This window comes from Mus caroli, unplaced genomic scaffold, assembly GCF_978045245.1.
Source record: "Mus caroli unplaced genomic scaffold, Mus_caroli_1 scaffold_6, whole genome shotgun sequence".
Classification (NCBI taxonomy): Eukaryota; Metazoa; Chordata; class Mammalia; order Rodentia; family Muridae; genus Mus; species Mus caroli.
The window spans coordinates 79,700,152-79,727,859 of NW_028227261.1; the positions used below are offsets into that span (position 1 = coordinate 79,700,152).

Sequence of the window (27,708 nt, forward strand, 5' to 3'; positions counted from 1 at the left end):
TATATTTGATACTTCTTACAAATGAATTAAGTTGAGATGAAACTGTAATTTCATTGAATCAATTGTAAAACTTTGAGCCATGATACTCTTTAGTTATATATTTTGATTACAGGAAAGTATATTTTCTTTATAGGATATATATCCTATAACATATTATATGTAATCATTATATATTTATATACACATATATGGAATGGCAATATAAATATATACATATATATACATGATATATATATATGTATGTATATAATGAATAAATAGAAAGGGAGACAGTTTGATATCCCTGAACTTGTCTTTTAAATGAAGCTGTCTTAAGGCTAATAAAACAAATCTTCTGAAGGTCATGCAAATCTTTAAGATTCCTAATTCAATCCAGATTCTAGACCCACCTAGATAAATCCAAGGCCAGATAAACATTAGTTAATGTCTTCGATGTACAAATAGACTATTAAGCATGGGCCTGTTTAAAAGTCACCTGCTGGCTAGCACATTCGGTGAAGTGCTTGATTTATAAGTAAGAGGAAATGTGTTGAGTTCCCCTAACCCACATGAATGTGCTGGACTTTGAGGCTGGCAGTTCTTTGAGAGCTTGGTAGTGCAAACATGTTCTTCCAGAGGGGAGGGTGCAGAGACAAGAGGATCCCTGGAACCTGATGGCCAGCCAGTCTAGCCTACTTGGTGAGATCCCAAATAATGAGAGGCCATGTCTCAAAGGAGGCAAATAGAGGATGACTTTGACGTTGTCCTTGGCATTTTACACACACAAATTTATATACATCTACATACACATGTGTACCAACACTCATGCTTATGAAAGTGTACGCATGTATGTACACATGCATTTAAAAATGACACATTTGGTGTTGGAAAGAATTTTTAAAGCCAATCTTCCTGTTAGTTTTCAACTGGCATATAAAAACAAAATCAAAGTACTTAGGTCTTAGTTTTTTTTTTTTTAATTTTAAGATTTTATTTACTTGTTTTATGAGTGCACTGTGGCTGTCTTCAGACATAAGAAGAGGGCTTTGGAACCACTGTGTGGTTGCTGGGAAATGAACTCAGGACCTCTGGAAGAGCAATCAGTGCTCTTAATCCCTGAGCCATCTCTCCAGCCCTTATTTAGGTCTTATTTGCTGCATAACTGTCGATCCTTAAAGCCAACAGAAATTTGAGGAAAATAGCCTTCTCAATGTCAAAAGTCTTGCAAATATTGTATATAAAATACCCTGTGACCCAAAGGTGCTACTAGTACTTTAAAAATTTGTCTTGTATGTTTAGAACCACTGTTTCTAGGCTCCATTCTTAGTCCCAATTCCCCATTTAAATCTTCCCTCTGGGCAGAAATCATTTTCTTGCCAAATGTGATAGTTTTGTAACAAGCACAATCTGAAAGATGAGACTGGGATTTTCCATAAACCTGGAAAATTTGTTTTCATTTGTTAAAAAAAAAAATCATCTCCAGATAAAAAGGTGGATGGAATATACAAATTACATAGGGTTTTTTCCACCTCAAACATTTTAAGGTGAGAAGAAGTAATTATACCATGTGGAATTTGGGATCCCAGGCCTTGTTCCTAACACAGAAATCATTCTGCATAAAACTCACATGTTTAAATGAATCAAACAACAGAGTGATGCAAAGCAAGATGTTGAGTCCTCAATATTGTATAATTTTATAAGAGATTATAATTGTGCAAACAGCAGCATTAAAAGGAATGGTTTCCTATCTTCCCCCTCTGGCAATTCCCAACCCTGCTGACACACACAAAGTATTAAAGTTAAAATGAAGAAAGAGTTTGGAGTGGAGTAGTACTCTAGCTGCTTGGTAAAGTAGAAATTCTGTTGGAAAACCACTATAGACATAAAGCCATGAGGCCCATGGTGTAAGATGCTGACTTCACAGTTGTGCATCAGATCTGTACCATTACTGTCCCTGCAATGGTGACTAGAATTGCCATTTTTGCTCGCTGTGCAGGTAGAGCAAGGGGCTCACTTTTATGTGGGAATACAGTTATCTGAAGATTATCTCCCCACCATTTATTTGATCTGACAGGTTGATATTATCACTGTCCTTGCTCTATAGGGGGAGGCAAATTGAGAACTGAAAAGTTAAAAGAGTAGCTGATATTGTGTGCTCAACTGGAAGCAGAGTCTGGAAGAGAATGCATGTTTTCTCATTTTAAATTTTCTTCTCTCTCTGGGAACCTTAAAGGGTATTCTGTTTGGCAATAGTATTTCCTTCCAAGCATTGTTTGTATATTAAATAAGAGAATACCTGTAAATGTATAAATTAGTCAGATACTTGCCACATATAAACCAATAAGGCAGGCATGGTGATACATTCACAAAGCAGAGGGAGGTAGATCTTGGGACTTTGAGACCTGCCTAGATTTTATAGTAAGTTCCAGGTCAGCCAGGGTTACACATTCTCAAAGAAAAACAAACAACAGCAACAAAAACATAACTAAATGTTTGCAGTTACTGATGTTTTATAATTATTTTATCTTACTACTATAGAATAGGATCTACGATTAATAGTGTTTATTTTCGGAGAAGTAAGTTAGAGTTCTAAGCAATGTGTGATTAGAAACTGTATTTGAAAATATACATCCACCTTGATTGGCAAGCACATAACACTTTACAGATATAATAATGGCTGTATTCTGCTTTAAATTTCACCCAATAGAGAAGGTCATGACTATAAGGCCAGGGATCCCAATTCCAACACTACTGACACAGACCACATGGCTGTTGTTAAAGTCTTTCTATACAGGTCAGGCATTCAACGTATTCTTCACTTTTGCAAAACCACTAGGTGAGAATAGTACACCTCTCTTGTTTTGACTGTCAAAAGTCTCCTTCAATATTGCCAAATGTCCTCTGTCAAGTAAAATCACCTCTAGCTGAGAGACCAATATGATATTTATGGTAATGAATAAATTCCAAAACCTTTCACTGTCTACAAAATTTCTTTGACAGGCATGCTCCTTCTAAATATTTGGAGAAGTCGTTATGAAATCTGCTTTAATAATTGCCCTTCAGAGCATAGTCAGAAGAAGACTCATTACTTAACTCATCAACAGCACTCTCTACCACACACACAAAAAAGTTCTTGGCACAGGAAAAAAAATCAACCATTAAGGACAAAGATGTCCTACCATTAGTAAATTCAAAGGAACATGCCACTGGCTCTTTACTGACAAGAAAGAGTTCCAGAAATATTTCTGCACCATGGCAGAGTTGCTGCAATAAATCTTCGGCCCCCCAAGGTGGCTTCCGTTAAGGGCCATGTTCGTTGTAGGTGATAAATGCTAGTCTGTTTTGCCAGGACACCAGTCACACTGCTTTATGCTCATGCTTTTTATGACAGCCAACATTTTGGTAGTTCAAAACAATAAGTTCCAGGAGTATGGTGTATGGGGCATGGCTTAGAGACTTTCCCCTTATCACTGTTCAGATGGAGCCAATGATAACAGACATGATGAATGGAAGGAAAGATAATCATATTGTCAAACCCTAACCTAATCTCTGAAGCTTTTTAAATCTCTTACCTCTGATTTGGGGAAAATATATTTCTGGAAAATCCACTATTTTCAAATAACAACATTTTACTTTTTCTCCTGTAATACGTGAACACTTGTCATTTATATAGATCAAAACATCCCGGCAAGAGGTTGTGGCAGTCTCTTTTTGTCTCTCTTCCTATCCTACTTCCTTGGCACCTTTCCCCCTTTTTCCATATACCCTTTGGTCCATCATGAAAGAGTAAATAGTTAAGTCTGTTCTCAGTGCACAGTGATATTGATGGAGTTCATGATGTTTAGCATCAAAGAGTGGAGATGAGCTAGATAGGGTTAATGAGCTAGGCTGATATCAATTGAGTCTCTCCATCTTGAAGATTGGGACTAAACAACTTGCTCAGAGCCCTTTGAAATTCTAAAAGGAGATCTTAGAAAATACAGTCACTTTGAGAAACTGTTTGTTAATTTGATTTTGTTTTGGTTTTCGCTGGTTTTGAGTATTGAATTATATTTTCAAAATTCGAAACATATTTTTGTTTGTGGTACAGCTATGTGCCATAGGACTTGGCAATCTTTCTGAAACAAAAGGCATTCTTATCTGTTAAGCACTGCTGCCTGCAGATACCAACCAAAAGCCGAAGGCTGACAACCCCAGCATGGGCCTCCCTACTCTGCCAGCTGCTTCGGTGTGAAGCACAGGCTTTCTGCTCCTCCCACCTGAGCTCACTGTCCTTCATAGTCAGCTGGGACATCTGAAGTCTGGGTGGCCCTGCCTTTCATTTTTGTAGTGAAGGCATCAGGAATGCAGGGACTAATGGAGGAGGCTCCCACTATGATCCTTTGTTCAGGCTAGTTAAAGACTCTGGCCACATTCAAGCTGCAGAGAAACAGAAGCCAGTTCTGCAAGAGAAGCAGTTTGCAATCAAGTCAATTCTACCCTTAAATCCTAAACTGTTGACGTTTATCTGTTGAGCTCCCAGGGCCCTTCTCTTCACTCTCATCAATCTAAGGTAACATGACTTTCCTTCATGGTTGGATGAGGAGAGCTGGGTCCTAAGCCTGCTCCAAAATGCAAGCTTCATTTGCTGGCATGGGACATAGGTAAAAAAGAATAACAACACCAACACCTGCATTTAATTTGTTTCCTAACTACCATCTGATTATTTTTCCAGCTATGTCACCTTATGGGCAGGGGAAAGAAGATTACAAACTCCTCTCTCAGCCAATTAGAAAAAGGTTTCCTGTATATCCTCTGGTAATTCAGAATTTACCTGGCTAATGGGCCTCTTCAGGAAAACGAAAAACAAAAAACAAAAAAGCAAAAACCATAGAAGCATGATTATTTACACGGATCCTATCAACATCCTACATGCTCTTAATGGTTTTATGCTTTGCGTGCATGTGACTTTGGGTTCTCTGCTTGTTTGTTTGTTTGTTTGTTTGTTGTAACTTACAGAAACCAAAAACAAATGAAGCCCAGCAAATCTGACAGCTTCCCCGTAGACTGTCGGGCAAGTTTTTAAAACTGCTTGGACGCTGTTTCCCAGTGCATTAAGGTCTTTTACATTTTTTTCTTCATTAATTTGATTAAAGGGTCCCTTGGCTTCTTCCTAGATGCATTAAGAAAATCGCCAGAGAGCATACAGGTAATGAAAGCTGTTGTGATGGGTTATGCTGAGATGGTTGAAGTGTATAATTTGGATGCATTTAAGCCAATTAAGTATCCCAGGTCTTCAAGTCCATGACTAATGGAAAGAAGGACTGGTGGGGGGCCACAGCTTGGATACATCAGGCACCTGGGTGGTCAGGGCACCTGGTTGTCTGACCGGCTAAGGAAGGAAACATGGTAGAAGGCTGCCAGAAGGATATGGAAAGGATGTGACAGACAAATGCATGCTGCTTTGTAATCATCCCTAGGGCCATGATTGTGGAAACTGCTCCAGGCCATTCAAAATGACTGTGGATGCTATCTTGGCAGCCCTGCTTTGATGTGCAGTGACTGGCCTATGTATCTGCCACTCCCACTGGAGTGCTAACGTAGTTGTAGCATGGCCCAACCATGAGCTGTTAGTGTCCATATGCCTGGGAGGCTTATTAACCACAATTTCCTGATCCTAGGATCCAGCCAAGTGCAACAGATGCTGTTGTTACCTCCTCTATTGAATAAAGTTGAGAGGGAAGAGAGAAGGAAATTTGTCAATAGTATTATCCATTGGAACCAAAATAAGCACCATGTGTGTGTGGTATATTATCCAATAGGATGCCATGTGCCAAATCCTCATTTTGTGTTACACAAAAACAGATAAGAGTCTGCCCCAGTATTTTTAACATTATGCAAATGAGGGTTTTTTCCATTTTATTGTAGATATGTTACAGTTATAGTCATTTAGGTTTGGATTTCTCTTACTTCTTATTCTTGCAAATTCTTTGATTCTAGACATGTCACCTTCTGGAGTGACTTTTATTTGCTTCACATGTTTGCACTACCGAATCTAGCTGTGTGAAACCCCGAAGGTATTTATTGAAATAAACAAATGTTTAGCAAGTATTTTTAAGCCCTCTGCCTTATTAAGTAGCATTAGCAAGGTAGCAGTGTGTTCACAAAGTACAGTCTCAGCATGGAATTGTGGTTGCTGAAGTTAATGACATGACTTCCAAGTCAGTAGATTTGCCTTTAGAAGTCGAGACCCTGAGTATGTAAGTAGGCTCTGTGCTGAAGACCAACCAACTGCAGATGAATTAAGCAAATAAAATGCTTCTTTTGGGACACAGAAGCTGCCTGGGAGAGGGGTGTCTCTTCACTACTAAATGACTTGTCCTCCCTGTACCTGTCAGTTACCGAGGCACCTATGACATGAATGGCCTCCTCCTGTCCCCCTGCCATTTTTTCCTCAGCCTGGTTGAATGCTTTGTGAACTTGCCTTCAAGGGCTGGGGCATTGGATCAACAGCCTCCTCCCCACTCCTCACTCTCCTACCCCACCAAAGCAAGTTCCTTTCTCACCTGAGGAACTGGATTAAAATGCATAAGGAATTTCATCTCCTATGGAACTCTTGCCTGACTGTGTACCTGGTTTATTTTTTCCATTCAGAATATACTCCCCTGAGTTCTGTGAGACATGTGAGGAAGGGGACCTTACACTCTAGATCATCGCATTTGTTATTTGTTTTTGCTTTGTTTTAGCCAGGCTAAAACATGTATCCAAGCCACGGTCACTTCCGTGTAAGGTCAGCACTCTGCCTTGTCTCAATAACTCAGTTACATTCTCATAACTCTCCGGGTAGTGGTGGCCTTTAATCCCAGCACTTGGGAGGCAGAGGCAGGTAGATTTCTGAGTTCAAGGCCAGCCTGATCTACAGAGTAAGTTCCAGGACAGCCAGGGCTACACAGAGAAACCATGTCTCAAAAAACAAACAAACAACCCCCCCCAAAAAAAAACAAAAACAAAAGCAAAAACAAAACAAACAAACAGAAAATCCTCATAACTCTTTAATTTGAACATAAACATCATTCTCTAATCATAAAGAACAGGGGTAAGGGGCCAAACTTCTTTATGTTCCCAAGGGAAAACTTATTTTAAGATTTATCCCATCTCTTATATAAATACCATTTGATATGTTTTCAAATAACTTAATCTTCTTATAATCAAGTTCAGGCTGAATATTCATGAGTATTAGGGATGAATACACATAGCACATGTATCCTTGGTTGGTTATAGTTGCTGTGCCTAAATTTCACCAAGAGTCAGAAGTGATAAGTTTTGTTATGTCTAGAATAGAACTATATCTCCACATATAAGCTGACTTACATGCTCAGGACCCGTAATGAAAATCACATTCTTCCAAGAGAAGTTCATGTACATTAGGGCATTTCTAGATGTAAAGTGATAGAAAGCCCTTGGATCTGAAAGCTTTAAGAAAAATACGATATTAGACTCCCTACATCCATGAACTCATTAGGTTACTCACCTGAGCTTCTCTATTGCCTTAGCGAAACAGACAGCAGTCTAGTCATTTGCCCAAGGAATGTTCCCCACGAGGAAATCTGGATAAAATATATTAGTTTAATTTATTTTCACTTTGACCATCAGAATGGTTATGAACTTTTATTTTATGGAAGCCTTGAATAAGAAATTTTTGTTTTGCTGAAGAAATAGCTTCAACCTGCCCTTGAATCCCTAGGTGGTCAGTTATTCCATTTATCTTAAAAATCTCACCTTCTCAATCTTCACCTAACTCTGGTTCTAATCAATTGAGCAGCGAATCTTGCTCAGCCGAGAGCTACAGTCAATTCTTTTGTCTGAAAACTCATACCCAATAATGTTATAAACCACAAACATTTTTTGTAACCTGTGTTTAAAATTTCATCCCTCTTTTGTGTGTCTGAAAATGATTGACCTGGTTTCCGACTATTTTCTCTTATGTGCTACAGCCTGAAATACTCTTGTTATCTTGGTTCAATTAAACTCAAACTTATTGGTTTGTAAAGTACAATAGTAAAGCTCCCAGCTTAGCAAATCCTTCCCAGGATTCAGTAAGAAGCTCCACAGATACACTTCAGCTCTAAGCCATAGATGTATGTTCGTTCTTATGTTTGTATTTCCTGAAGACTTAGAATAAACATGTATAAAAATCTGAGTTGATGATTGTACATGAAAATTATTTTCAGAATAAGTCCCGATGGCAGTTAAATGTAGGAATGTCTGCCAATTCCCCGAGTATCGTGATGCTTTCTCTAAGGTTTCTGCCTGCCTGTGCACCGGCAGCTGCATCAAGTAGCACTGTGGAATTAGCACCTACTTAATAGGTCCAGGTAAAACCTCACCACTTTTCGGTTTGACCATGATACAGGAAGTTCCCATCCTGTCTGAGCCACTAGTAAATTGAACTATACCTTCATTACTACCTCTTTGCTGGTGGAGACCCTACATTTAGAGAGAGAGATGTTTTTCTAAACTACTCTAGTGTGAACATTTTCAAGTGTATTTCAATTTCAAAATTGAGAGACTATGAGTCCCCAGGCATGGATTACCCACTTTCAATTATCAACATTTCCTGCCGTGCTTGCTAAATGGCAATTCATTGTCTAATTTTTAAAGACGCTCATTACATAATTGCCATCCAACATTTGAGATTTTAATATCCTGAACAGCCTTATCTTGGGTGAGTGCCCACTTTCCATGTCCATGTTTAGGATAAATTAGACCATGTATTACCAATTTTTCCACTCCAGGTGGGATGATTTTAAGTTAGATCTTCTGTACTTCTATAATCTGATACTTACAGTACTTTTGTAAGTTGAAGCTTAAATATATAAGTTTTAAAATAATCCCACTGTATTGAAACCACCTCCATCTTTGGAGAGCTTATACCTAAAACCGTCCTTGGCAACATTTAGCTTGCACACACTCTCTCTTTTTTCTTAACTTCAGCACTTTTATTTTTAAGTTAACTGTTAAGTATGTGTGGTCAGTTATGGCAGCTCCCACCATTCCCTGTTATCTAACAACCTATATTTTGCACTACCCTGCTAAAATGTCTGCTTTTAATCTGTGAAAGAGGAGGTGTATCAGGAATGGCTTGCTACCTGATTTGGAAAAAGGAAAGACAGGAGGTGTTAAATTTTCAAATCCAAATGCTGACCATTTCCCACCCACTCATTAGCATATATTATCTGATCAGTAATTTTTATACCTTTTCTGCCTCTTTCAAGAAGTGAGAGGAAATTCCATGGAGAAATACAATACAAAACAAAACAAAACACCACAAAAAGAAAACCAAAAAAGTATGAGAAAACAACTCACTCCAGCATTTAGGACACTTCATCAATATATGTACACATTCTGAATTCTTAATAAAGGTGATTGGATACATGCAATTTCTATTGTTGAGCAGGTGTATATATATATAAACTAAATGATTTCTTTACAGTAAGATTTCTGGATTCTATAAAATGTTGGTTTATGTTATAAACCCCCAAGAATGCCATTCAGATATGTAGTCAATCATTAAACACTATTTTCATCATTGGAATTTTTTTTTTAGCTTATATCAAATAAGACCAGAGGAACTAGACAGTGTAATTGGAGAAAAAATCAGTTGGCAATTCCTGATTAAGTCTGTGTGTCACTATGATCAGTGTTTATTAAAACTAATGTGTACGGAGTTCCAAGTTTTCTAGTTGGGCACGAAATTGTGTGGCTGCCTTCCAAAGGAAAGAAACTAGAACAGCAGAGGGAATCATAAGAATTCTTGCTTTATGAGCTAGGAGTGGGTAAGGTAGAGATAACCCAGATTAGGGCAAATCACTTTTTATAAAGTATACAATTAACAGTAACTTCACATATGATTATATATAATACATATATTAGATTTATTATCTTTTAAATTTACAGCTGAAAGCTTGTAAGAAGTTTAAGTTTTAATCAACCATAAACTTAATGCATTTGAAGTAACATAAGTTTAGATTCCTACAATTTTATCAATATTTTTGCGCTGTTTCTAGATTTTTCACCTTCACCTACTTCAACCATACATTTTGGAGGGAATGATGATATGGTATACATTAATATTTTGCAAAGCAGTTGACTTAGCTTTTAAAGGAACAAAATTACTTTGCTTTATCTCTATGGCTTTTCTGGTCATTAAATAGTTCAACTGTGTAATTAAAGTATCTGATTCCTATGGAAAAAGCCCTTTGATAGTACAAAGGAGTATACTCTAAGAGAGTGGCTACATGCCTTGAGCTGTAGTATAGTAAGCCAAGGGGCCTAGAGGAAAGGGAATGATTGGGTCAATTATTAAACTATATACATGAGATTCATTGTAGTATATGACTAGAGAGCCTTATGCACGTGGAAATGAATGAAGGGCTAAGCAAACAGTAAATCCTACATGAGCACAGTCAGAACCTAAGACAAACAGATCTTTGCTTCTATTCCAGTCTTGATCAGTTCCCCTTTTCTTCTTTTCATTGTTTTCCCATCTACAGGAAGTTCTAGTTTCACAAAAGGGGCTGTTTCTTGACATATCAGGGACAGGTACAGTTTGTAGAACATGGGTTAAGAATTAATTATTCTGTAGACTAGGCTAGAGCCTAACATACTGCATTTTGAACAAATTTCCCAAAAGATGCTTGTCTCATGGTTCATGGTTTGAAATATTACATGAGATCATGTTTAAGTTCCTTCAAATACAAAGTCTGCTTCGACTTTATGTTATATTTTTCCCTTTTGGGATAATAGAATCCATTAGATAAAGTAGAATGTTGATTCTGTAAATGTCATTAATATAAACCATGCAGTGATAGAAATATACATCAGCTCAGCCTCAGGGTCAACTAATTTAACAAACTAAAGTCTTTTGTATCCAGTCTTTGGGCAAAGGAGAATTAAGAAGATAAGCATTTATCAATGATCTGTTGTGTGAAGACCATTCTGCCATAGTGCCCTTTTATAGCAAACTTAAGCAGTGTGACCCCATTCCATGGGAAGAAAGCAGAATGAAGGAAGTCAAATAGGTGGCATGTCATTGCATGGCTTGCAGGAGGAAGGCACAGATCATGAGTGTAAAGTGCATTCTCTGGAAGGATAAAAATCTGCTATGATGACTCTCAGAAAATAGGTATGCCATATTAGAGACCGTGTGCCCTGCCATGTGCATATATAAAGAGAATGGCACCATCCTCTTGGTCAGTCTCCTTGCTATATTTAAACCCTTCCAACAAAGTGAATATTCAAGTAAAGGGTTGTTTCAGTTCATAATGAACTTCTGTGGAGAAGCCAGAGTTGGAGTCCCAGAAGCCATATGAAAAAACTAGATGTGGTGGTATAATGTTTGTAATCCCAGAATTAGAGGAGGTAAAAATAGTTGGATCCCTGAAACTCTGGCCAGTCAGCCTGGACTCTCTGTGAGGTCCTCATGCACGCACACACTCATGTTTTGTAAGTGATGTTAATTTCATAGACAAACCCACGTTTTTCCCCTTGAGTGTCACTTACAACCATTAAAGTTATATAACTTGAGAGTGCATATGATAAATATTAGTATAGTACAATTGCAGGAGCCAAGCTATGCTAGAATTTTAAAGGATATAGGCATGTGTGCATCAGGTCATTTTTTGTTAAAAGTAAGTAATAGACAAATAAAATTGTTTTGGTTTCTATGTAGAAGAGAGAAGGAGCTATAGGCTATTACCCAAATTTTGTGGGTACCAATCAACTTAGGACACTTTATATTCACTGTGTTAAGCTTTGCAAATGAGGAGTTTACATTCAATTAGATTCATGTCTGGTATCAATGACAGTGTATGTTGGCATTTGGAATCCCTTCACACACACACACACACACACACTTTCTGTATGGGAAATAAGCAGTAAGTATTCTGTGATTCCCAGTATCTGAGATAGTTCTGTCTGTGAAGAAAAGTTATTTATGTCATCAGAGATAAAAGCACCATATAGTATCTCTGGTATTGGTGAAAAGTGCATTTTCCTTAATGGATTCCCTACTAAGGAGTGTTTGCTCCTGTTTAGTCAGTCCATCTTCTCCATGCCCAGTGGTTTGTGGAGGGAGAAATGTAGAGAAGAAATCCATCTTCTCTAATGCGATGTGTTTGCTGTTTATAGGTTATGATTATTCTAGCCCCATTGTTTTCCTCTATAAGGGTTCTAGTCCACTAACAAGGGCAGTGTCAAGTTCCCCAACTGGCATAGACTTCATAGCCAAGGCCAGAGAACACATTAGATAGAGTAAAATGAGCATTGTCAAGCTGTTCACACATCTCTTGAGGAGCTTCCTAAATGAGATTCTCTTTGAATAGTCTCCTACAAGGAAAATGCTCACTTTCAAGAATCCTGTATTCTTTCCAATAAAGTTATGGAAAACAGCCCATCTCCAGCAGTGATAAAGGGCACGGAAAAGAACTGGTGAATGCTCAGAAATTCTCCCCTCCAGGGAAGGACTCTTGGAAAAAATGGTCCTGTCACATGTTAGAAAATGCCACCGTTGTGTCAATTATGGAAGACATTTCAGATGCTACATAGCATATCATTTATGTCAGAGATGTCATTGAGTTAATCTATCAATAGAATAAATGCCCTGCCGATTACTCAAATATAGTAATTTATAAGTTGTTCTAATAAAAGGACAATTTTTTGGATGCTGTCACTCATCATTGATATATTTCAGTGCTTGTGAATATTTCCATGTAATTATGTTTAATGCTCTAAACTATAAGTGCTGTAATTTCCTGTGACCTGTTACAGCTAGATGCATTACTTGATCAGAGCTCTCAATGGAGCATTTTCTGCACACATATTTAGTTAATTGGTAATTTTTTTCCTGCCTGTGTTTATGTGAAATATACTCTATAAGGGAAGGAAATCAGCCTACATGCAGCTGAGACTGGTAGAGAGCAATTGGGTTCTATCAGAACAAACAGCTGTCAATAATGACTTCAGAATAAAATTACCAGCAAAGAAAAGAACCCAGACATCTGCAAGATATGTAGAAATATTTTTATATCCTATTAGCTAAGATCTGGACAGGGCTACCACTGAGTTTCACCAGCTGTACCTGCTATTTTATTTCAAAATACTCTCAGACTGAGAATACACTATAACTCATTGCATAAGCTCAATAGCATTAAAAAAATGTTGGCTTCCTTTGAACAGTGTGTATTTTGATTTCGTGTAATCAGCATGAAGACTTTCTATTTCAAACTATTTTGCTGTTGCTGCCGGCCATAATATGAGACTTAAAAATAGTTCTGTTATCTTTGTTTTGTGTCTTTCCAATCTGAGTTCTATTGCTTGGCTATTTTTCTTTCTGTGTTTGGAAAAATATGTTTGGGTCTCATTACACGGTTTCTGATTTGCTTGCCTCTGGGGTTGTTTCTGGCAAGGGAAACTTGCAAGGTGGGCTGCTGGCATTGGAGTTTGGTTACAAGATAAGTCTATGTACTCGCAGGCATCTAGAGATAGTAATGTAGTTGATGTTTTGACAAAAACAATTTATTTTTATAAAGGCAGTTTTTACGGTCTCTTATCTATTGACATTCTAAGTTAACTAAAGGAAAAATCTATGTAAATTAAATATCAAGTTCTTTTGTTCCATTTTTAACTTTTCACCCATAAAATACATAATCACCAGTACAATTGATGCATCTGTTTAACTTCATATACTGAAAAGAATACTAGGTGTATCTCATATCCTTGCGTCCTAAAGGTGGCTATGGGGTGCAGCTTCAGCATCATTTTGGACTTGGTCAGAAATAATTCATCTTGAATTCAGCCCAAGACCACTGGATCAGAAGTTCAGATAAAGAATCTCAGAATCTTTTTGTTTTGTTTTGTTTTGTTTTGTTTTGTTTTGTTTTGTGGGTTGCTTTATTTAAGAAAGAGTCTCTCTACATAGTGCTCTGGCTGCTCTGAAACTTACTATGTTGACCAGATTTTGCAAACTCACAAAGATCCCATAGCTTCTGTACCCTCAGTGCTGGGATTAAAGATGTACGCCAGCACACAGAGCAGAAGCTGTATTTTTTCACATTGCTTCTCAGCGTGCACGGGCATCTTGGATAAGTAGTGAACCAATACAAGATTGTATGCTCCATAGGAACTGATATGTAGAAGAATATCTCCTTCCATGTTTATTGAACTGAGTTATTGAACAATAACTTTCACCTCTGTGGTATCACCATTTTGTGAAAGTTTTCTCTCTTCTGTTATTACTCTGCTTGTCTTGCCTATCCTCATATGCAAAGCAGTATGCTATTCTAAATACTGTAACACTAGTTTTTATTAAATAGTTAACATATAGTCTTCATATATGCATGTTAGAATTACTGAAGCATCCAAAGACCACATTATTCTAAAGGAGATAGAACTCTCATAATCACAGTGATATATATATATATTTCTTTATCTATAAAGAAGATTTAGAAAATAATTTTAAAAAACACATAGTTCGTGTCTTTTTGAGAAGTTAAATTGGAAGAAAGAGCCATCATTTATAAGTAAATACCAATTATTGCTATAATATTTTGCTTTCACACCACCAATATTCTTGTAATCTATAGGCCTTGGGTTTTACTAGAGAGTTCTAATGAAATCCAGTGCCTCAACATGTTTCCTTTGTAGAGAACTATGAGCCTTGATAGACTTTTCAGCTCTCCAGGAAAAGTTATGTCATCTTGATCCACTCTCTTGCACTTTTGTAAATGTCAGTTTCATTTCCTTGGATGGAGGGATGAGATGACAGCTGTACCCAAGCCAGGAGAATGCATGGCTTGGGCCAAGCCCAGAGCATTTCTTTCTCTGTTCTAACTATCTATAGGCCTAGGCCTGGAAACTTTTAGCCTCAATATATTCTATTCTTCCAAGTTGACTGAATCAATCTGGCTTCTCTTGGCTTCTCACTGAATTTCTCTGCTAGGCCTACTAACTTTTTAAAAATGTTCAATTCTTCTGACTCCTTCTCATTCTCTGGGCAACTCTATCTTCACCTGTGTCTAGTTTGTACTCTTTGTAACCTATTTCTGTAAAATTGCCCTGGTCAAACTGCCACAGATATACCACCCACCACAGACCACACAACTCTGTTTTATTTTTATTTTTCCTCTCTTAGTTCTCTTAAGTAGCCTATCTTCCTCTGCTATTTTCTTGTGATTAGGATGTATCCTATCTCTGACTAATTCTGTCTAACTTTTCTCAGATTCATCACTTTGTCTGCTACTCAATTAGATGTCACTTTCAAACATGACTGCTTCCTTTTACAAACTAGCCTTACCTTGATTGTTAGAGATTAAAGTGTGTACTAAGGTCATGTTTGTTTTCCAGCCAAGTCATACCAGGGCATTCTGCATTCCAGCCAGTTCATAACTTTGAATGTGGTCCTTTGCCAATGCAGCCATGTTACTGGATTAAAATTCCTCTAAATCCTTGCTAGAAGATTTAGGAAGGCACACGAAGAGTAGTGCTACAGAGTAACTTAAAAAAACAAAACAAACCCCCAAAAAACCAAAAAAACAAAACAAAACAAATCAAACCTCTGGGCACACAGAGTTCTGTCAGGATCCAGTCAGCCAGCATCAGCATGAAGGAGGTAGTAGAAATACAAAATATCACTGAGTCTGTTTCCATAGTGCCCTAAATGCCATGCACAAGACTATGACACCAAGAAATTAAGCTGCATGTTGATTTTTAACTGAGTGAAAGAAGAGATTTAAAACAGAAGCCTCATCAGAATGACTTCAGAGTTTTATTAGGATGGTCACCAGATTATTGCTGTAAAACTGCTCATAAAACTGAATACCTTCTCATAGATATTTTTTGAAATAAACTCTCACTTCATAAATGCCATTCTTAATAGCTGAAATTTAACATCCAATCAAATTACCAGCTGATAGATGTACAAAATGCTTGCTGTAATTTTCAGCTCCATTTTACTGTATTCTCTTCCAACTCACTGATCTCTGAGCTTTCCAAATTCTGTTATCCTTTGCCAGACCAGTGATGTGTCAGCTGAGGGTCAGCATCAATACTCCACTAAATTAGTCAGAAGAGCCAACTCTTAAGCATATCTCCAGAATGGTTTTAGTGCAGAATGGTCCCCTTATGCCTCTTAACATTTCTCTTCTTGCACATTACTACTGTATCACATCACGGGACATTAAGCATATTTCAACTCATGGGACTAACTCAATCATGTTTTTAGAAATTGAAAACAAATCTTATAACTGGATGAGTGATGATATTAAAGTAATAACAATTTCCTGGTAGGCGTGCTTGTTTAATGGATTGCATAGTTTTTCTTTGTGTAAACAGTGCAGTGGCTTTCACTAATGGAAACTGTTTGGTTTTAAGAACTAAAGTTTAACAATCATTGGATTTGCTAGAGAAGTCACAAGAAATCTAGAGTTTGTGTTCTGATTCTCATTAATGATATCATTGTCCAACAAGAAGGTAACTTAGAAAAGCTGCATTTACTTCAGCAATTGCAGGGTAGGACCAGCATAACACCAGACTGGATTTAAAAGTACTGCTTTCTTCCCTTTTGCTGGAATGTTCTCTACTATAATAAGTGTGCTGAATTGTGCTCGCCTCAGCCTAAAGCACAGGGCGACGCACTCCCTTTTTGAAAGATATTTAGAAAAATTTGTCTCAGTGCTTGGCAACTACTCCGACAGAAAACAGATAAAACTAAGGGTAGTTTATCAGTTCTGCTGTCCTTATCATGTTTCAGGTTGAAGGCTGTTGAAATGATGAGAAACAAACAACACTAAATAGGGCTTCGTCATTATCGCTGCTGTGGGGAGCTCAGGTTCAGCATCAAAGAAAAATGCATTTGCTTTCAAAACTCAATCCTTCATTTTGAGAGGTACACTGCACTAAGGTACTGACATCTTTAAAAAAAAAAAAGAGTAAATCAGAGAAGGCAGGAAAATGCTGCTGTGGGAACTCAGAAGTCCAACAGAAGTCATCTGGCACACTTGTAAAAGCTCAAAGGTTTCAGCTTTTCTGTTTCTTACAGATGTAGACTGGTGTCTGAGGACTGTCATTTCTAAGCAGCTGGAGTAAAGCCCAGCTTTGAGATGTTTCCTTCACACGGAATTCTTTAACAGCTTGCTTTATCTTTGAAATATGCGTACATAGAGTCTCCCATGTTGCTGTTTATGGATAATACTTGCTGTGATCTAGGAAAAGTTCTGATATTTTCACTCTTGCATCTTTTTGTTTGCAACTTAATTTGATCTCCTTCAATTTCTCTGGTATGGAAACTGCCAAGTGAAGTTATTGGATACAAACAGACAAGGAAGCCATTGTCCCTTCCTTCATACTGCTTTGATCACCTAACCAAACTTGAAGTTAGAGAACCGGTTGTTGCAGAAGTATAGTCCAGTGAAGAAATTTCCCTCCAGAGTACAGCATTTGAGGTGATTATCAAGGAAGGTAGATGTAAGCAGATGACAATTATAAGAACATGGAAAGACCAACATAAACTAAGAGCCAGAGGTGGGCAGACTACAGACTTGTTTGACTTTTTGATGTGGGAAAGCCATGAATATGGTCATAACCATATCGTTTAAAAGAAAGGGATTTGGCTAGGTGTGATGGTACACACTTTTAATCCCAAAACTTGAGAGGCAGAGGCAGACAGACCTCTCTGGGTTCAAGGTCAGTGTAGAGGGTCGTTCTGATGCTTTGATCAGGAATCTACATTTGAATATTGAAGATCCTGGTCCCCAGTTTGTTCTTGATCAATCAATAAAGATGGTACCAGCCAATAGCTAGGCAGAAGTGGGCAGAACTTCCAGGTTCCCAAAGGCAAGCTAGGAGACTCAGGAGGAGGAGAAGAAATTTGCTGTGTTTTGGAGAGAGAGAGAGAGAGAGAAAGAGAGAGAGAGAGAGAGAGAGAGAGAGAGAGAGAGAGAGAGCCATCAGTCATGTGAGATCTCTGGTGGAGTGGCCATTGGCCGCTTCCCTGATTGGGCCTTGAGTAGCAGGCTGGAGATTAGAAACAACTAAGTTGAGAACAGATTTAGCGTGCTGAGCAAGGAGAAGGTACCTGGGAAACTAAGTTTAGGGTAGACTTAGAGTGTGTTGATCAATGAGTAAAAGGGAGGGCATGCTAGTTGCAGGAGACTTAGAAGAGCACAGCCACTGAGCCATAAGGCAGGTTATAAATGAGCAAATATAAGTGTGTCTTTCATCCATGGATCCGAGGGAACCAGGGCAGTTGCTGATAACACCGCCTGGAGCTTAAAGTGGTGTAGAAACTACACTACAGGCTAGCCAGGTCTACAAAGTGAGTTTCAGGACAGCCAAGGGCCCTGTTACACAGAGAAACTCTGTCTTGAAAAATCAGAGAGAAGGGAGTGGAGAGTGGGGGAGCCAATGATCTGAAGTTGTTTTAGTTGGAAATAACAGGACAAAGCTAGAGCAGTCTAAGGGAGTAGATTAAAGCATAGATTTAAATGCTAAATCACATATGACACAGAAGTGACTTTCACCATTTTCTCAGAATTTCATTGCTTTGGTCCTTGTTGTCTTCAGTGATAGAATTGAAAAATGTACCTGCAAAAGAACTCCTTCTTCCTTTGTTTGTAGAAACTGTGATAAGTTTAATTTAGCCTTAAGACTTTCTGGATAATTAGATTCCTTAATGGTTAGAGCTATTATCATTATCAAATGTAATAAAAATGTCAAAATATATAAAAAATTGAAAAAAGGTTTATATGACATCCTCAAGGTCACATTGTGACCTGGAATGAAAAAGTACTTTATATTTCATACACTCGCTCTAGGATGGGCATATATCTAATTCTTCACTGAAATCCTTTACTCCAGAAAAGTAAGACCACGTAAATTCTAAGTCAGCCAATTCCTTCCCGTTCTTCCCCATAACAACAATAAACATTGAACACTTTGCTGTGTTTTGTGGGGTTAAAAAAAAAAAAAAACATATTGTTCAAGTCATAGCCTCCCTTTTGTCTCTTCTCACAAATTTCCATTTTAGACTCAAGTGGATATTTGATTTGTTTTCCTTCCTTATGTGTGCTGGGGAAATAATACCATTACTATAAAAAGCTTTCAACTCCTTCAACTTGGAATTATTCCTCTCAGTCTCCAGAGGCTGTGCAGTACCTTTCTGTCATGCTGTAGAGTACCATGTCGTCGAGATCTTTGAAAAGTGTCAGATAGGGAGTCCAGAAAATGTTCTTGCTGTAACTATAGTCAACTTGATGTATAGTCTTGGATAAATTTGTAGTGTATTTTCCTCTAAGGAGAGATGTATTCACCAGTGTTCCTTAGAAATTGTGCCAAATTAGAATAAAAAATTATAGCATTCTACGTTGCCCAAAAGCTCTTTGCAAGATCTATCAATGCCATGATACTTTGTCAACTTAAAACTTAAGAATCTAGTGGCCTTTTGCACAGGCATATGAATTTTTAAATTAGGGATTGTATGAAAATAATATGGTCTACAAGCAACAGGTTCCTGTGTGACCAATAATTAAATTATTTTAAAAATTTATCTTACTACCTTGCAGCCCCATGATATTTGAGAGACTGCTGATTCATATGAGAATGGACCTGATGTTTACCAAACTCATTCCTTGTAGAGTTTGGGCAGATGCTTTGTACAGACCTTTAAGGTGTATACTGATCCATGAAAATTTTCACATGTATCTCATAGAAGGAACAGTATGATTTGAAGTCACCGGTCCGTCACCTAAATCCTCATCTTTCAAGTCCAATTTCCAATCCATACCAACACAATCTTTTCTTTTCTTATATTTATTTAAATGACTACATTTTTCACAGGCCTTAGAATCTTTAATATTAACAACATAGTCATCATATTGTCATATCTCCTACATGACTTAGCAAAACACTTCATTGTTTATTGACCAATAAGATAGATTTACAGTTGGACAAACAAAAACATAAAAACAAACAGATGCCCACAGACATTGGCATGTCATAAATGAAGATTATCAGCTACTAGAAGTCTGTAATAACTAATCGTGTTTGTCAGTTTGACATGTTAGAACAGGGAACCTCAGGTAAAATTCTGACTGTGTTGGATGAGTGGGGGGAATATTTGTGGGGCATTTTTCTTGATTGCTAATTTATGTAAGTGGGAGAACCGAACACACTTTGGCAAGTACTATCTTAAGGGCCTGAGCTATATAAGAAAACCTGGGATCAAGCAAGTAGCTGCATACCTCCATTGGTTTTTGCTTTAAGCTTTGGGGCGAGTCTTGGTTTCTCTAATGAATGACTGTAATCTATAAGCTAAAATAATCACACCTCAAGATTACTCAGTGCCAGTCTTCCATCTAATAAATTCAAAAACTGCCCTGTTAATATTATGCCACATGAATCCACAAGGATAGGCCTGCAGCCTATCAAAGGAGTAGAAGGCTCTGATTACATCAATGCCATTCCTTCCCAAGTTCACCTTGCTCCTGGTATTATCAAAGCAACAGAAAATAAACTAGAACAGAGCCTAAGTTAGTATGTGCATATTTACTGGGAGGCAAATGTGCATAGTCAAACGAAAGGATTTTGGATTGATCCATTCTGAACACATAATATACTCAGATCAAAAGAAGCACAAAGCTTACCTTGACAGGAAATACAGGTGATCAATTTTCTTAGCATCTTCTCCCATACTAGAGGATGCTCATTGTTTTAAGCCCCTGCCTTTGTAAACCAGTTCCTTTGTGAGCCTATCTCCTTGGAGTAGCAGACCTTGCCACCCATTACAGCTTGTTTCTTTCATGTCCTTTTCTTTCAGTCTGGTTCTTCAAACTGGAACACTGACCCAGAAGTCCACATATAATGGAGTTTTAAAATTGCCTTCAATTTCTTTGTGTAACAAAGATTGAGACTTTTATTTTCCCTTATAGAGTGCTTGAATTTCACTAAGAATGTTCAAGTACATTTAATGCTGAAGAAAAGGAAAATAAGAAGGAAGAATTTCCCAATTGATTGTTATTTATTAAGATTTTTCTCTTAATACTACCCTGCCTTGTTTTTGTGGTGCAACAAAATTTTAATTAATATAGAATATATTAATTTTATATGTCACACTAGTTTTAAAACTTTCTTGCAGAATTTTACAATGAGATACTTGAGTTATTAATAGATGGTATGTTTTTATTTTCTTTTTTTATTATAAATTCAACCAAAAATAGGCCTAAGATTGCTTTGCTTAAAAAGCCTAACTAGATATTTTGTTCATGCTTTAGACACAAGGTTTTTGTATCCCAGGCTAGTCTCAAACTTACTATGCTTGCTTTGAACTCCTGATCCTCCCACCACCATTTTCAAGTGCTAAGATCACAGGCATGAACTGTAACATGTACTCTTTAATAGATGTTAACCAATAACTTTAAAAATCTGAATGTAAACAGCCTAATTAATGTTTATGTCTTTTCACATTTTAAAAGTAATACCTATACTGTATGATATGACATAGGATGAAAGTAATTACAGATTTAGCATTTCTGTATTTTGAAATGAAATGAACCTTACTCAGGATTGTTATATATATCCAAGTATCTTGTGCTTTAGTCTTTTTCACTCCAGAGTGACTGAGAAATTCTTGTAATAGCTATTTGAGTCAAATTCATAAGTTTGAGATATGATTAATGAAATCAGTAAAGGTTTTCTTATGTGTTAGTTTTTTTCTAAGTTTATGTGGGCTTCCCCCCACCCCCTCTTTTTGTCTTATAGTGCCGGTGTTGGCAGAACTGGCTGTTTCATTGTAATAGATGCCATGTTAGAAAGAATAAAGCATGAAAAAACTGTAGATATTTATGGCCATGTAACTTTAATGAGAGCCCAGAGGAATTACATGGTGCAAACAGAAGACCAGTACATCTTTATCCATGATGCACTGTTAGAAGCAGTGACATGTGGAAATACCGAAGTGCCGGCTAGAAACTTGTATGCCTACATTCAGAAGCTGACACAAATAGAAACAGGGGAGAATGTCACCGGAATGGAGCTCGAATTTAAGGTAAGATATTGGCTCTGATAAAGTTACTCACAAGTAAATAAAACTAGGCTTCACGTCATTTTCTTTCCAATTTTGAAGTGCAAGTTTCAATTGACCTTCTCCTCTGGGATCAGATTTATATGAAACACTCTCCTCCTTCTTCTGCTTCTGCTTCTCCTTCTCCTTCTGCTTCTCTTTCTCCTGCTTCTCCTTCTACTTCTGCTTCTCCTCCTCCTGATCCTTCTCCTCCTCCTCCTGCCCCTGCTCCTTTTCTGCTTCCACTCTCCCTCCCTCCCTTCCTTCCCTCCCTCCCTCCCTCCTTCCTTCCCTCCCTCCCTCCTTCCTTCCTTCCTTCCTTCCTCCCTCCCTCCCTCCCTCCCCTCCCTCCCTCCCTCCCTCCCTCCCTTCCTTCCTTCCGTTCACCTCCCTCTACTCTTCTTTTTTTTTTTCTTCTCAATTTTTTATCCCCTAACAATAACAGGGTCCATAGTGTCCTCATTTAAATTCAGACATCATGTTCTCAAAATGCAATGATTACAATATTCTCTAGGCTATATGAAATAATTTGCTAACAGGAAGTACATTTTGAATATTTGCTATCAAGTAAACAGAAGACTGATATCTAAAACGGGTATCTTAGGTCTATTGCATTTAAATCATTGGCTAACATTACCTTTGTGAATTTTCTTTCCTTTTTAAATTCAACAGCGTCTAGCCAGCTCAAAAGCTCACACCTCAAGATTCATCAGTGCCAATCTTCCATGTAATAAATTCAAAAACCGCCTTGTTAATATTATGCCATATGAATCCACAAGGGTGTGCCTGCAGCCTATCCGAGGAGTTGAAGGCTCTGATTACATCAATGCCAGTTTCCTTGATGGATATAGGTATCTATCCTCACCCCCTTGACAATCCAAAGCCTTGATATTTGCATGTGCTGTAGATTTATAACCACAAAGAATTTCATCACAATTCAATGCCATTTTCTTTCTGAATACATCATCTTTCAATTACTTGGTGGTGGTGGCTTATTTATCTATTTATTTTTAGATAGAATTCAGCAGTATTAATAGTATTTCTATTGCATGGGCGAGTGGGGGAGTGTGTTTTTGTGGTACATGTACATGCTTATATGGGTGTGTGCATTTGAGTGGGTATAATGTATGTGTGTGTTTATACCGGGGTGGGTATGTTGAGAGTACGTGTGCTTGTGAATATCAGAGATCAGCCTTACATGTCTCCCTTTCCAGCTTATTTTTTGAGAAGGGTCTGTCACTGAACCTAGAGCTCATCCCTTCAGTTAAATTAGGTGGCTGATAAGACCTAGAGAACTCCCTGTTACCTACCTACCATCTCCCTTCCAGGACTCGATTTGATTACTGAGGATCTGAACAGCAGATACTTTACCAACAGAACCATCTCCTCAGCCTCTGATTATTGCTTCTTTTAACCTGACCTTGTAACCTATTCATTCAAAAACCATTTAGATATGGAAGTTGATAAGGAAGCTACTTAGTGCCTTTTTTCATATATTTAATAGATTATGTGAGCCTTGTTTCTAGAAAACAGAGTCACACAACTAAGAATTTAATTGATTTGTATAACATGAAATTGAGCTACCAGTTTTGCACTAAATTTAAATAACACTGTTAAAGACATCCATAGTAATATTAACAACATAATTGATTTTACAATGTCCCCAAAATGTACTAAACAATCTTATTGATTATGTATCCTAATGGAACTCCCCTGCAATTGAATTAATAATATGTGTGCGACTAGTATTAACAATTCCCAAATAAATGTGTGCATGTCTTCAAAATACTTTAACATTTTCTTTCATCCTCTCTACTCAGACAACAGAAAGCCTACATTGCTACCCAAGGGCCCTTAGCAGAGACAACTGAAGACTTTTGGCGCATGCTTTGGGAACACAACTCCACCATCGTTGTGATGCTCACCAAGCTGAGAGAAATGGGCAGAGTAAGTGTGTCACCCAATTTGGAAAACCACATCAAATTTATTAATTTACAGGTTTTTGAAAGATTCTAGACTTTGGCTGCAGAGACATGCAATAGTAGGGACCACTGAGTCAGTCAGTGGGACCCAATGACTTACATTCGACATATGCTTATTACTTTTTATCTGAATAGGTTAGTTTTATGATCATATGGGCCTCATGTAAAGCAACTTGAACTCTTGTCTTTCACTCTTAAGCCAAACTGTATTTTTCTTGTCCATTGAACATGGTTCTAGAAAGCAGCATAATATTTCATCAGTTATAATAGCAAATTAGATTTTAAGAATAATTATTCTGAAGTACATATCAAGCAGCATCAGAGAGATACTTGAAGCGCCACCACCCGGACTGCACTTGAAAGCAGGTTTGCAGTGCCATTAGAGATAGTCCCATTCTGTCTCTTTTTATATATTACATGATAGACTTATGGCTAAAGCCCAACTCTTAGAACTCATTTAGAAAGCAAAAGGATGTAAGGCCAAGAAGTTATCTATCTTGCCTTAATCTGCCTGCTGATTCGGCAAAGTCATCAGAACTGCCAGGACCCCAGATTCCTCAGTTAACAGCTACTATTGAACTGGGTCATCTCAGGGGCTTCTTCTTGCTTTATCCTGCATGACTTCCTATTATAAACTGTAGTGGTATAAAAACAAGTGTGCTGATGTAATACAGCACTAACAGCATTGCCCAAGGAATTATATAATTATTTAAATAATTTATACATGAAAGATAACTGCCCAGTTTAAAAGCCCAGTTCAAGTGGTATTTAATAAGTAGCTATGATTTGCCATACTCTATGTTGGGTTTTTTTTTTTTTTTTTTTTTTTTGGAGAAAAAAAAATTACACCAGATAGTTTGCCTGTCTTTAGGAGAGAGATTCAAAAGATTAGGTACCTGCCTTGAATTTTAGAATTTTATTAACAAGAGAACAAATGTAGATAGCAAAATATTTTTTACTCCTTATAGAGTTTAACATTAATCTCTCCTTATAGGAGAAATGTCACCAGTACTGGCCAGCTGAACGATCTGCAAGATACCAGTATTTTGTTGTAGATCCCATGGCTGAATATAACATGCCTCAGTATATCCTGAGGGAATTCAAGGTCACGGATGCCAGGGTAAGTTCAGCTCATAGTTAGCTAGAAATTAGGGTTATATATACTCCTCTGGGAGAAACATTTTCTAATAACCATTCTCAAAAGGAAAAGAAATCATGCATTGTAGATGACTTTAAAGGAAAGGAATCTGTAACATTCCCTCTATCTGGGAAGTGTTTTCATAAGCCCAGGCTTGGCTTCCCTTCAAGTGTAACACCTGGAAGCCCAGCTTTGGGGAATGCAGTGAGGGCTTGTGTTGGGAAGTGTGTACTGATTGGTTGACTGCACTTAAGTTCACCTTCTCAGCACATTCTCATTGGAGAGCTTTTGATTTCTTCATTACTTAAGGCTGTAAATGTGGTGTTGGTTTTACAGTCCTTGAGGTCATATGGGCTTGTAGGTTAATTTGGTATGACTTTAAAACTGCAGAGCAAGTGGCATTCCTTGGAAGGTTCTGACAAGCCTTGCACATTCTAATTTGATTCCTGGCATCGTCTGTTCCTCCATGTGCTAATGTGTCTGTCCACGAGAGCTGTGAACTCACAACCCTTGTTGGCTAATTTCCATTTGCATTTCTCACAAAGATTGCTGAGTCCAAGGCTCAGCCCTAATGTAAGAGGTTCTACACATAAACTTTAATATCTTTGCCATTAGCCACTCTCAAACCATGATTGCAAACACATCTTAGGGAGACTGGGTCAGTTCAAAACTCCACTTTAGTTTTAGAACTGTCATAGTGGGTGGGTTGACTAAAACTCCAGGAGACAATATGTAGTTAGTTGATCCATTAGTTTTTCCTGAAAGAAGCTTTCACTCAGTTCATATTTGTAGATTGTCTACTAATAAGCCTAGCCCTGGCTATGACACAGAGACAGAGGAGACAAAGACAGAATATGATTCATAGGAGGACAAGACTTGTTAATCCTAGAAAGTGGTATATCAAATACTCTGACTGTGACTACTTACAGGGCTATCATGATACAAGATCTCATTTTTTAATTGTCCAAGTAAGCACTCCCTGATGCTTGCTACTATCCCTTCAGTATGAGTCGAAGACGTAAGTTCCTTTAACGTAAATTTCCTAGCTATTTCTGGTAATTGAAAGGAGAATACAGGTTTAACCCATGAAGAACACATTTAACCTAGCTCCAAGTTAAGCCTAATAACATTGAGAAAAGAAAGAGGGGAGCAGGTATGTGTTCAGATCATTTTGAAAAGACTCTCTGTGCTTAGCTGCCAGAGGCCTTGTTGTGTATGCTGCCAGCATGCTAGTGATCTCAGGTTCTGAGTTCAGAAAGCCAGTTGGCCCTTGAGAATGCAGCATTGTTAAGCAACTAACCTTTAAACAATCAGATGGTCTCTCTCCAAATAGTAAATATTTATGTATCTGGCCTGGTTTTGATGTTACTCGTGACTAAGGACAAAAATGAAATCCCCAGGACACTCAGAGGAGAGCTCTGCCATGTGCAGTTTCTGATTTTCCTCCCTTTACTTTCTGAGAAAAAGAGGGAAATAAATCCACCCTCTACACTAAACATCTGCGAGTTACTGACTCGGCCAGATACTTCTGTTGCTCCTCTGTATTCTCATGGAATATTTGTGCTCTTCTATTAATTTTCAGGCATGTATTCTGAACCACTAGGGTCCGTGATGTGTACCCATGCTGAGTTAACCCATACACTCTTTTTTCCATTTGCCTGGGATTGAGTTATTTGTATAAATCTTACAAACATGCATGCCTGGTCCATAAGACTCTTAAAAGGAAAGATTAATTCCCAAGAATGTGAAGCATTCTTGCCACTGGGAGTAGCTCTTCAGGTGGGACCAATCGCAGTAAGCATGGGTTACCCTGATGTGTCAGAGCAGGAATTCCTGTTATCTATGAGTAAAGCATCTCTTCTGCTACTGTTGTACTTCAAACAATTCCAAGAAGAATCAGAAGTAATTCATGACCTTCTGCTATTAATGTGGAACTTCTTGAAAAGTTTTATATTCAGAACTTAGAAATACCAGGTAAATGCTTCAGATATCCACCATGAATTTAGTGTTTGTGGACTTTGTCATGTGTACAAAACATGATAGTAAAAGAAGAACACCTATTTTGTGGATTATCATATTTTAGATATAGCTTCTTTTCTTAGAATTTTGGAGTTGTCTTTGTATATTACTTAATTCCTGAAGCCAGTCAGGAAGAAACCTCTGATTTAAAGAAGGCGGGGGCAGTGGTACAATACTTGCAAATAATCGCTTTGGATTCTGTATTGGTTCCTTTTTCTGTTTCTGTGATAAAATACTGACCAAAAGCAAGTTGAAAGTAAAGATTTACTTGGTTACAGGTTCATCATCAAGGGAAACCAGGGAAAGAGCTCAAAGCAGGAACGTGGAGGCAGGAACTGAAGCAGAGACCATAGAGGAGCACTGCTTGCTGTGTTGCTCTCCCATGTCTCTCTAATTCCTCTCGACTTCTTATACCAGCCAGGAGCATCCATCTAGGGGTGGCACTGCCACTGTTGGCTGCACCCTCCCATATCAATCACTAATCAAGAAAATGCTCACTC

At 37.8% G+C, this 27,708-nt stretch overlaps 1 protein-coding gene across 25 annotated transcripts in view; it reads left to right on the plus strand.

The window, feature by feature from the left end:
• The window catches only part of Ptprd (protein tyrosine phosphatase receptor type D), a 2,287,128-nt gene that overhangs the window by 2,250,205 nt on the left and 9,215 nt on the right, over nucleotides 1–27,708 (plus strand). For all 25 annotated transcript variants that reach the window (XM_085839214.1, XM_085839210.1, XM_085839224.1 and 22 more), the window contains 4 exons: nucleotides 21,769–22,054; nucleotides 22,742–22,920; nucleotides 23,890–24,016; nucleotides 25,046–25,171. In XM_085839214.1, coding sequence (XP_085695340.1) covers nucleotides 21,769–22,054; nucleotides 22,742–22,920; nucleotides 23,890–24,016; nucleotides 25,046–25,171 — 718 coding nt within the window. The remainder of the gene's footprint in view (nucleotides 1–21,768; nucleotides 22,055–22,741; nucleotides 22,921–23,889; nucleotides 24,017–25,045; nucleotides 25,172–27,708) is intronic.